Source organism: Aphelocoma coerulescens, chromosome 1, assembly GCF_041296385.1.
Source record: "Aphelocoma coerulescens isolate FSJ_1873_10779 chromosome 1, UR_Acoe_1.0, whole genome shotgun sequence".
NCBI classification, from domain to species: Eukaryota; Metazoa; Chordata; class Aves; order Passeriformes; family Corvidae; genus Aphelocoma; species Aphelocoma coerulescens.
This window is the reverse complement of record NC_091013.1, coordinates 83,319,329-83,331,440: the sequence shown is the minus strand read 5'-3', so window position 1 is coordinate 83,331,440 and position 12,112 is coordinate 83,319,329. Positions and strand designations below refer to the sequence as shown.

The following is a 12,112-nucleotide window of genomic DNA, read 5'->3' as shown; positions in this document are numbered from 1 at the left end:
CAGAACTAGCAGGATTCCGTTTTATTCCGCTCCCTCAGCACTTCAAGCTTGACCAGTGACCCTCCCACGCGAGCACTTGGAAACTCCGACTGCGAGCTACTGGTGCAGTGCTATGAGGGAGCCGTGGTGACGAACCCCTTCACGTGCCCACTTAGATCGGTCATCGGCAAGGGGTTGAGCGAGCACAGAAAGACAGGGGAGAGCGCCATGGAGCGCAAACACCTTCTTCCCCCACAGCGCCAGTTTTATCTTGGGGGCGCGCGCCCCCGCCGCCGTCCCGAGCCGCCATTGGCCACCGCGGGAAGGGGCGGGGCTCGGGCAGCGGGGGCGGGCGGGGGCGCGCATGCGCCATTGGCGGCTCGTGGTGGGCGCGGGGTCACGTGGCGGGGACGGTGGCGGGGGCCGTTGGCGCCACGGCGACCGGGAGGGCCCAGGCGGCGGTGGAGGGTGCGTGTGGGGCAGCTCTGCTCGCTTCCTCCCTTCCCTTTCCCTTCTTCTTCCCTTATCCCCTTCCCCCGCTGTTTTACTTTCTCTTTCCTCCGCACTGTCACTCCTCAGCTCGGGCGGATCCAGGTGCGGCCCCGGCGGGGGCTCCCGGTGGCGGGCGGGAGCGGCCCGGGCGGACCCGGGGCCCTCGGCGCCTCGCACCACCCGCGTTGTCCTGCGGCTGAGCCTGGGCAAGCGCGGCGTTTGCAATCTCTGCCTCGGCTCTTCTCCTTTAGATCTAGGCTTTGCATTGGTCATCCTCTACGTTTTTCCTCTCTTTAGGAATGTATGTGTGTGAGAGAGAGTAGTAACTTGCTACTTAATTTTGTGCCGTGATAAACTTCTGTACTTCATCGAGTGACTGAGCGAGGGCTGGCAGGAACCAGGATGCTACTGTCCCTCTCAATACTGTAAAGAGCTTGGGATTCATTGCTTTAATAACCCTTTTCCAACACTATCTTATGGATTTTCGGCTTTACACCTCACCTGATTTCTTTATAGTCTTGCTATTTTATCTGTGATACTGTGTCTGTCTCTAAGCATACCAAGATCAGTATATATGATGCTGAAATGTTTCCAGGTGTGTCATGTTGGTTAAATTGTTAGTGCTATATGAATTGCTCACTAGTTTCTTAGAATTAAACAGTGGCTTTTGAAAGTCTTTGCTTGCTTCTTTTGTGTGAATATTTCCAGGGTTATAAATATTTAAAGATCCAGTAAAAATATGGAGGAGAGGGGAATTTTAGACTAGGCTACATATCAGATGGAAGAAGTCTTTTTTTTTTTTTTTTATTTGTGCATATGAAAATCGTAATTAGAAGGAAAATGGGAAGTGGTCTGTAGAACCGGAAGATTCTTGTTCCACAGTAAAATCTTGAGGGAAACATAATTTGAAACTTGTCTTCCTAAGAAAACTTGAATAAAAAATCGTTAGTGAGCAGTTCCAGCTTTCCAGTGAAATGCTTGGTACGCAGGCTGTTGCTAGAGTTTCAGAGCCTGTAAGGAAGAAAACCTTGGAGTGCAGCCAAAAACATTAGCAAATTTGCTGTTGTATCTTACATCTTCTCTACAACAGTTATGAGAGTATTTCAGTAGAAATCACCTGGGTGACCAGTCTGCCTTACTGTGGGGTGTGCTTTTCAGTAGTTTGTAGGTTTGTTTTTAAATCTTCCCAGGGTGGAACGGTGTTCACTCTTCACTTTGCAAATATTCATGTCTGGTCCACAGAGTAGACTGTGAATGTGATACTACTGCAGAGTTTGGTACATAGCTCAAAGTAGTTCAAAAGCTTTTCTGTTTGTGATTGTGACAGAGCCAATGCTGTTGATTACAGTTACAGTTGTTAAGGTTGGAAAAGACTTCTGAGATTATTAAGTCCAGCCTCCAGTTGGGAATGACGTGAACAGTTGTAACTCTCACACGCAGATACCATGATAGATTTGACAACGTTATGGCAGTATCCTGTTTTTATAGCTGTTTTGTCACTGTCATTTATGCAAAATTTCTCTTTTTCTTTGCATTGTTCTCAAAGAAGTTGATTATTCAACGTATCCAAAGATGAAGAGGAAACTTGCAACAGCTGGGAAATTGAGGCTTAGTCCCAATGAAGAAGCCATGTTTCTGAAAGAAGAATACGAACGAAGAAGAAAACTAAGGCTACAACAGGTATGCCTGTATTTTTCCATGTGTTGTATTTCATTTGATGATGTAACAAATAATTGAAGAAAAGTAACTGAAAAGATTATTTCCTGTAAAAACTAAATTTCAAGGTAGTAGTATTGTAGAATGGTGGAATTTTTTTAGGTTGGAAAAGACCCTTGAGATCGTCACATACAGCTATTAATCCAGCACTGCCAAGTCCACCACTAAACCATGTCCCTAAGTGCCACATCTACAGGTCTGTTGAGCTTTTCAAGGGGTGGTGACTCAACCACTTCCCTGGGCAGTTTGTTCCAGTGCTTGACAACCCTCTCTGTGAAAAAAAGTTCCTAAAATACAAAGTGGAAAATAATAAAGTATATTTACTAAGTTTTCAGTATAGTGGTTGATTTTTTTTTAAACCATGTTGAATTGTAATAGGAGTCTTTTGTAAATTATTGTGTTATATTTTTGGAGGGAAGGCTATTCCAAGCAGTTTTTGCAGTTTGTCACTTGTATGTTACTTTTTGGACTTTACCTGAAGCATTTAATTAAGATTAAATTTATTATTTTATATATTAATTTTGGAAAAAGGTAACAGCAACTTGAAAGTATTTTCTGGACAGATTATGAATGGAATAGTAGATGAGATGGAAAGATGGAAGGAGGGTAGACTGTGTTGTGGGAGGTCTTGCTGCAAAAAGTGTTGTGCTTTTCTTGAATTGCTGACAAAACATGAATGCTATTTCTACAGGTTAGAGAGCAGCAGAAGTATATCTCCTTCCAGATAAGGCAGAAGGTAAAGCAGAGGAAAGAAGAGCAATTGCATCTGTTAGAGGAGGCACTGAGAGCTGAATGGCAGAAGGCACAGGATGAGAAGATGAAAGCCCTGGAAGAACTGTATTTATCAAGCTTAAGAGCGATTGGGGAGGGTCACCGACAGGCCAAGGAGAATGTAAGCGAGCTTAATGTTATTGTGTCATGGTTTCACCCCAGCCAGCAGCCAAGCACCAGGCAGCTGCTTGCTCACTCCCTCACCTGTGGGATCAGGGAGAGAATCAGAAGGGTAAAAGCCAGAAAATTCACGGGTTGAGATACAGACAGTTTAATAGGGAAAGCAGAAGGTACACACACAGAGCAAAGCAAAACAAGGAATTAAATCACAGCTTCCCATGAGCAGGCCGGTGTTCAGCCATCTCCAGGAGAGATGTACCCATCATGTGTAATGGTTACTTGGGAAGACAAACACCATCACTCCAAACATCTCCCACTTCCTCCTTCTTTCCCCCACTTTATGTACTGAGCATGATGTCATATGGTCTGGAACATCCCTCTGGGCAGTTGGGGTAGCTTCTCCTGGCTGTGTCTCCTTCCAGCCACCCCCAACATCCTTGCCAGTGTGGCAGCACAAAAAGCAGAAAAGGCCTTGGCTCTGTGTAAGCCCTGCTCAGCAATAACAAAAACATTTCTGTATTATCAACCCTGTGTTCAGCTCACATCCAAAGCACAGCCTCACACCAGCCACTGTGAAGAAAATAAACTCTATCCCAGCCAATACCAGCATATATTGTCAGAGAAATTGTTGATGCTTTAGAAATACCAAAATTGCTGTTTGTTTGGTTTTTCTTTGGACATTCCTGGTTTTCGAGTCCTGATACCTAAATAGACAACTTTTTAAGAATGGAAACTTTTTAGAAGTGGTTATGTACTTTTTTGCAGGTGTCTTCCCACAGGATAGTCTATGGACCTATCTGCTAAAGCTTTTGCTGGGCAGACTTTGAAGTTACTTTCTATTAGCTTGTATACATGTATGATCATGTATGTTTGTACTTGACTAAATTGCACATAGTGACTCATTATCTCAGTTATGCCAGTAATACAGTAATTTTTTCTTTACCATGGATCTTTTCTACAGTTAAGAAAATACACTTAACTTTTTTTTTTTTTCCCTTCAGCCCTCCAGTGACATCAAAAGCCTTGGTAAGGGCTGCAGAGGCCTTTGCATGGATTGCAAATGGGTGTCACTTTTTAATTCTGCACCTATAAACTGGTTTCACTTTCTTTAAAATTCTGTAACTTGTGTAGGCTCTGTTTGAGAGATCACTGAGATTGCTGGGTAGAATTTTTCTATAGGTTTGACTCTGACCCAGGTTTACAGAAATCAGCCAAAGGTGCCATAGATTTCTTACGTGGATTTTGCAGAGTAGCTTGCTTCCTGAATCAGTCAGGATCTTTAAACCCAAGTAAAATAGCATTAATGCTCTTCCATATATCAGTGTCTTTAAATCAACTTCTTTATAAAGTCTGTTCCAATGCTAGGATGGGTGAGTTTGCAGAAAACTGTGGAACCAGTGTTACAGGAACAGAGAACTAATCGTAACTGTTTCTGTTGATACGCGATTGTTGCAGGTAATGACTGAAGGGTAGTGACACACTTCTTCTATGTGGTTGAGGCTGCATTTGCTACAGGGTGTACGTATAACTGTGTTTAAATTATCTTTTTCATCAAACTGATGCAGAGGAAGCTAAGATTTCTCCATCAATGTTTGGTTAAATTGGCTGAGAAATGTGGCAGGTTCGCTGCTGTTGTTGGCAGACAAGACGAAAATAAAGATGGCAGAGAAGGAAAAGTTATTAGAGTATTTTTACCCTAATACAGTAGAAGGTAGCTTTGAGCTTGTGCTTCTTACCAGCAATATGTAATTTGAAATATCATACTGATACTATGAGATGTGAGTAAAATTCTGTATTAAGTGATTACAATATTTTAATGTTAAGGAACCTGACTTAGAAGCTCTGGCAAAGCAAGCAGAGGAAAGGAAACAAAGAGCAGAGACAAGACACAGAAAAGCTCTGATAGAACAGAAGCAGCAAAAAGAAAGATTACTTCGTGAGCAAGCAAGGTATGCAATAGTTATTTAGTTTTATTAAGAATGCATTTTACAGTGTCATAAGGTGAAAGGCAAAAATTTTGATGCTTCTTGCTTGGAGCTTTTTCAGTCTTGAAATTTTATGGGTTAGAGAATTAATGCTCATGGACAAAGCTTGTGGCTTTTGATAAAAACTGTAGCTTTAAAACCAAGACAAAAATGTCAAATATTCAAGCTGGTCTTACAGATTCTCCAGGAGTTCAGTGATATATGAAATGAAGTGTTGTCAGGCCAGTTCCTGATGGAGAGTTACCCACGTGTAAAAAGGACCTAGTGCATTTGTCATGGTCTTCCTTCTTAGTTTTTTTTTTATTAAGTAGATTGGACCAAACTTGAGCTGGCATAAAAAATGGTCTATGTCCTTTTGGGCATAGTTGTGCTTGAGTAGAACTGAGACCTGTTAATTAAATAGTTTAATATGTCTACACTCAAGCAATTAAATTATGTTGAAGTGCATGATGCTTTCTGGAAACTTAAGTCAAAAGCAGAGATTTCACGTTGCTTTTGGAATGCTTGTGTGTATTAACATTTTTGCATCATTTGAAGAAAGTAATTTTTAATACTGCCTTCCAGCCTAAGTTCTGTTGTCTTTTCAATATGCTTCCCCATCCCTATGGCCTGAGCATTCAATGCAGGTACTTAGGAATCTGATTTTAGGTTTACTTTTTATTTTGCACTGTTCTGTCAGTGTTGCTTAAATAATTTTCCTTCTGTCTTCTCTTTTGTGGTTTGTTTTGTTTTTATCCCTCAAGACGAACAGATGCACGTAAACGTGCTCTGGAAGTGGAAAGACAAAGAGCAGCCAAAGTTGCAAGCCTGCCACCTCCTCCACCACGTCCTTTTGAGGTATGTATCCCTGATGCAACAGTGATCACAATTTCAGGGGTAGCACATATATTTATTGGTCTGAGTCCTCACAACAGGACGTACAGAGTTGGTATTTGCATACTATAAGGAGACTGGTTCAGCAAAAACCAGGAGAACAAATTAATTATATATTAGCAGGTTTCTTGCTACTAAGCTTTTGCTACTTTACTGACCTCTTGTTATGTATGAATTTTCATTTCTTGTCATCGGACTCTTATTTTTGTAGTTAATGTGTCATCATATCTCATTTTCATTTAGTAGCCTTAGCGGTATGAAACTTCAAAATTATCTCTCTCAGCATGTACATTACATGCCTCCTCAGCCTTCTGTCATACTGATGCATTTAGTAACATTTTGTTTAGCTCTGTAATAAAGGCAATTCTGTCTTTTTAGCTGCTTTTTTTGTTTTTTTTTTTTTCTCCCTCCAATTTCTTTTTCTTGTAGGGAGTACTGAATAAAGAGTAAGCTCTTTAATTTTGATGGGAAACCATCACCCAAGGCTATTAGGAAGGCTGCAGCCTTCTTAGATGTGGCTTTGTACCCCATTCATTCTGCTTTGATTTCATAGAGCTGGTGCATACGTGTAGAATTTACTGTAGGATTGCAGATCTGAACTGCAGAAAGAGCATTATGTGCATTTTTACTTTGGAGTTAACTAATAGAACTTCATGAATGCAGAGTTTAAGTTGCCTCATGTGGTGTTGTGCCCTTTTAGACCTTTGGGTTCAGGGGTATTCAAACTACTCACAGGAAAATAAAGGATTGGGGTATACTAGCCCCTCTCAGAGCCAGTGAAGCTTTCAAAACTTTTTCCAGCTACATCCCAGCACATTATGTGCAGGTTAGAGTACAGGATGATAGGGGTTTCATGTTGTATCTGGAAATACTGAGTAAGGTTTGACCCTCACAGTTTTAAGAATGATTAGGAGGAGTACCTACGTGCTTCCATTAGTACAAGTTTCTCTCTAGATCTCCTCACTGCAGCCCAAGGGTTTTCATGTTGTGTAAGCTGGGTATGAGTGAAGATTAAAACAAGTGGTGTAAGGGAGTGGTAAAGTTTGGGGTTATTTTTGGTGAAGTATATGCAGTATTGAAATTCAGTACATCTGGAATAAGCTCCTGTCTGGTACTGTTCAGGTGAATTCACACTCCCTTTCATGCTGCTGTTTCCCTCTATGTTGTTCCACATGGTGTGTTCCTGGTGTGTCTGGTGTAGAGCAGGTGAAGTCTGCATCAGTCCAAACTTTGACTCTTTATTTCCTGGTTTTCAGGTGCCTCTGTAGCTCACTTTGGCATTGTTGGAAAAGCATGAGATGCTTGGCTTTGCTTTGTAGTAACTTTTGCAGTTTAGAATGTGTCTTATGTCGCATTTTATTTAACCCCGCCCCATAGAAAATCACTGCAGTTAACCTCCATAACAACTAAAATGACACAGTACTTAATATTTAATACTTTAAATTTAAATACTAGATATACTAAATACTGAAAATTTAAACTTCTATCTAGCAACATCAGTAATGCATCTCCCCTTCCATTTTACAAATGCAGAATTTTCTCCTTGTCCTTTAGTATTTTGTCACCAGGGGAAGCAAGAAGGCTTTGTTTCCAGGTTTCTCCAGGTTCTGGTGAAACCAGAATTGCATATACACTGGGTCAGTACTCTACTTAAGTATTGTTCCTTTCCAAAAATTAATGCATTTGCACCCATTAGCAAATATCCTTTACTCGCCTTTTCAACGAATGTGATTTGTGACTGGTTTTATAGCAGAGTTTGCAAACATCTGGATTTTCTACAGACACTACAGTATGTGAGTTTTGTTTCTATTATGAAGTTCACATTGTGAAAATGGCAAAGTGAATCAGTAATTTTGCAGACATGTTGAGTTTTTGTTGAGGAAAGAGATTGCTCTGTTTCAATATAGCACAGCATGTCAATTTGTTCCATTTAAAGACTAGCTGACTTTAAGCCTTTTTCCTAGTTTTCATATCTGTATAGATTTTAATCCTTTTGTTGTAGACCTATGGCTGGGAGGGCACAGGGTGAAGAATAAAGGTATTTTCTTCAAAGAGTTATTGGGTGCCATGTACCTCATGGGAGAAAATGCTAAGTAATTGAAAGATTGAGAGATTTTATTCCTGTTTCTGCTTCAAGAGAGAGAAAACAAAAGATGTTGACTCGGTTCAGGGGAAGGTAAATCTAGGGCTTTGTCTTGCAAATGTGTTATTCAAAAAGCACTGAATTTAAATTGTTTAACATTATTTGCTGTGAATAACAGCAAATTACAGGGTCATCTGAATAAGTCTGCTTGTTCTTTTGAATCAGTTTGCATAAGGAGCTTATTGAATACAATTATAATCATAATCTGATGCTCTGTTGCAATAACAATTTACTGTAATTCCATAAAAAGGATTTAGGGCACTGTTGTTCATTGCACGATTACTGAGAATATAAGAAACATTCTCTAAAGATACTCCTATTATTGTTACTTTACCCAGTTAGAAAAGAAGTATTTTTAATGAAATAACCCATTTTGGTTCTCAGAAGTATGGATTTTAGGAATTGAGGCCATATTTAATTAGACCAAATGAAAAGTTACTTAACTGAAGTTAAACTCTAAACACCATTTTATTGAAAAGTGTTGCAGAGTTCTTGCAAACTTACTTTTTCTTATATTATCTATTAGATTGGTATGTAATGAAAATAAAACCTAAAAAGTGTCACTATACTCTGCTTGATTATTCATAGCATTTGTAGAGTTGGGGTCATGGGATTTTTGTTGGGTTTTTTGTCCCATTTCATGATACTTTGCTTCTCCAGTTTTGCCAGATTTTAGAATAGAATTATTTGCCTTTTGGAGGGAGGAAAAAAAAAAGGAAGGAGTTACAAAATCATGATGGAAGTATGGTATTTTTTACAGCCTAAATTGCTTTTGACATTAATTGGAAAATTGCAGCCTCCAACATATTTCTCACGTCTTCCCAGCTTTTGAGTAAAATTCTGGAGGTTTGATTGATTACATGTAATTAATAATTATTTGTTATTGGTTTGTTAATTTAAAATTTTTAAAACTAATTCAGAAGAGATGTTTGTTTGTACATTCTGAAAGTAACCCTGTACAGGGTAAGCACTGGTAATCTGGCTAATGAGGTTTCAGCCTGGGACTTGTCTGTTTTCATAGCAGTAATCAGGATCTGCAGGTGTTTTGGTTAATGTCAATCTATTACAGTTAGTATGATTTTTACTGATTAAGAAATTTAGCAGTTTATTTTTTTACCTACTAGAATAATGTGCATTTGTTTAAGTACCATAAAATAAGTTACTGAAGTTCTGTTGGTAAGGCTAAAAATAGTTTTATCGTTTTTGGGCCCCTCACTGCAAGAAAGACATTGAGATGCTGAGCATGTCCAGAGAAGGGCAGCGGAGCTGGGAAAGGGCCTGGAGCACAAAGCTGATGAGGAGTGGCTGAGGGAGCTGGGGGTGTTTATCCTGGAGAAAAGGAGGTTCAGGGGGGACCTTATCACTCGCTACAACTGCCTGAAAGGAGGGTAAAGCCGGGTGGGGGTTGGTCTCCTCACACAGGTAACAGAACAAGAGGAAATAGCCTCAAGTTGCACCAGGGGAGGTTTAGACTGGATATTAGGAAAAATTTCTTCACTGGCCTGTCAGGCACTGGAAACAGGCTGCTTGGGGAAGTAGTGGAGTCACCATTCCTGGAGGTACCTAAAATATGTGAGTTGTGGCACTCAGGAACGTGGGGTGGTGGACTTGGCAGTGCTGAGTTAATGGCTGGATTTGATGAAGGTTTTTTCCAATGATTCGATGATTCTTTGATTTTCATTTAAAGACTTTACTTTCTACAGTCTTCATAAAATAGTGATAGTCAATACTGAAATTTTGTATGCCTCTTCTTATGCAGAGATAAGTTTAAGATACTCCTGAGACTTAATGCTGCTCTTTGTGCATGCGCATTTCTTTAGGGTCGGGTTAGTTTTAGACCACTCAAGCTGTGAATCTTGCTGGTTTAGTTAATGTGGATAAGAATCCCTTTGTAGGACAAAGTAGAGGGAATGGGAAGTTGAGAGAAAATTAATGGAGATGTTAAAGGTAGGTCCTAAAGGATATTGTGTTACCTAACCTGGCTACTTTGTTACTGAGAACATGAGGCTAAGCCAGGGAAGAGGAGGGTCTGATGGCTCATTGCTCAAATTTCCAGAAAAGCATTGAAATGTGTTAGTGTATCCAAAACTTTCTAAAAACCCCAGCAACTTAGCATTCTGTGGATAGACGCTTTTCAGTGAAGTTACAGAAAATGCTCTTTTCTCTGGTCAACTAATAAATTGGACATAATGGCTCTGAGTTTCCTGAAGCAAGTCTGTTCTTGACAAGTGTTGCTTTACTGTTGGGTATAATTGTACTGTAGTCTGTGGTTGCCCTGCTCTGAGGTGAGTGTGACAGCTGTTGTAAGTGGGATTTGTATTAGTACATTAAACTCCAGTGCTTTTAAATTAATTTTGAAACATGACACTGATGAGCATCAATTTCTGTGCAGGGGTTTGCTTAAGACTGTTAGATGCTCTTAGTTATTAAAGTCCTCTAGATCTGCCTTGTGCTGATGTGCTTTATTAATTATTACATGTATATAAGGTTTTAAACAATATTTCCAGGACAAAATTTGGTGGGGTGGATTTCTTTTAATAATAATAATTTAGCTTTACGGATCACTTCTGTTTAGTTGCTTTGCTGGAGATAATATTCTGTGATACAGCTGTAGTTGTACTTTTCTTCCTAGAGTTTTGATGTGAAAAAGATTGTTGCGATGAAGCCCTCTGGTGCTGGCAACTTCTGTGTTACCCGTTACCATATTTCTGAAGCTTTGGTGGACAGAGAAGTGGACGCAGAGCAGGTGATTAGCTCCAAGAGTTTGTGCTACAGGCTTACATATATGTTTCTTTATTGCATACAGTGTCTGGATATCAGCTGTTGGGTTTTCTAGGACCTGTTTAAAGATATGAACTTGTCTAAAGCAGCTTTTACACAGCTTACTAAAGAGAATCCCAGATGGGCAGACTTGTAAAGCCTGTTACGTGCTCAGTCACTTGGGGGATCACACCTGGCACTTTGGGAACAGGCCTTTATAAGAAGGTGGGGTCACAATACTGGAATCATGTTCAAACACCCAAATTGGAAGACTTACGGCTTATGCTGAATTGATAGCTGCAGTTGCCCTGCTTTTCTCTCTTCCCCTCTTTTTAGCAATGTACTCCCAGCCTTGCCTTGTATTTGCCTTGCTTATTTGCAATGAATTTTTTTTTCCCCTAAGTATTTTTTATTTTCACATTAGTAAGATTTTTCTTCTTTGAAAATCGCAGATTGTTTCAGGTTTCCCAAATGAGATTGAAAATATTTCAAGGGTTTTTTTCCCCTTGGTTAAAACAAAACCATGAGGATAGAAGTACTCAATCTGTAATGTTGACCGTATTATTCACTTTACCATACATTGTAGGAGAAATAACCACTCTGCTATAACAAATAAATCATATAAATTATTATCCCTCGTACAGCTTGAAACTGGAAAACTCTGACACCTAAACTTATGAAATATGTAAATACACATTTTTTCCAAAGGTAAAAAAAATGAGCTTGGTCCTGCTTGCAACATAAACATTCAATGATGTTCATATGGCATTGTATGTTGGTTTTGAAGTGCTTTTGCTGCAGAATTATTCATTTATTTGTTGTTACATATTCTTTAAATGATCAAAGAACTTTGTGGACTAAACTGTTGATTGACTGCCAGCCAGATGCTCATTTAGCTGCTGAAGAAGAGGGGAGACGTTTGGAGGAACTACAGAAGGAGGCAGAGAGGGAGAGAAGAAAGCAGCTTGAAAAGGCACATGTTAGAGGAAGTCATGCCTTGAAGAAGATCCAGTTGGCCAAGGTAGGCAAAGTAGTTATGCCTGTTTTTAATGTCAGAACGACCACTGTCAAATAAGTTGTAGGTAGGTGATGAATAAAGGAATTACAGGAGAGAAATTTATGAACTAAATGAAGTTTGCAGAATGTCTTTGAAAAAAAACCAAAAAAGTCAAAATATGTTTACTTATTTTGGCATCTGGGAGAAGTGAAAATGAAAGAATATCCTCTAATTTTTGTTATATGAATGTTTGACCAACTATTAATGAATAGGTAA

General features: G+C 39.6%; 1 protein-coding gene across 7 annotated transcripts in view; it reads left to right on the top strand.

Moving 5' to 3' along the window:
• The first annotated feature begins 377 nt into the window (after positions 1-377).
• The window catches only part of CEP295 (centrosomal protein 295), a 43,603-nt gene continuing 31,868 nt past the window's right edge, over positions 378-12,112 (top strand). For 2 of the 7 annotated variants that reach the window (XM_069015383.1, XM_069015377.1), the window contains exons 1-7: positions 747-1,066; positions 2,021-2,151; positions 2,879-3,079; positions 4,903-5,027; positions 5,807-5,900; positions 10,712-10,825; positions 11,720-11,860. In XM_069015383.1, the coding sequence (XP_068871484.1) occupies positions 1,057-1,066; positions 2,021-2,151; positions 2,879-3,079; positions 4,903-5,027; positions 5,807-5,900; positions 10,712-10,825; positions 11,720-11,860 (816 nt within the window). In that variant the 5' untranslated portion in view covers positions 747-1,056. Of the gene's footprint in view, positions 448-726; positions 1,067-2,017; positions 2,156-2,878; positions 3,080-4,902; positions 5,028-5,806; positions 5,901-10,711; positions 10,826-11,719; positions 11,861-12,112 lie in introns of those variants that run through there. The other 5 variants (XM_069015393.1, XM_069015402.1, XM_069015421.1 and 2 more) reach the window with 5 other exon arrangements.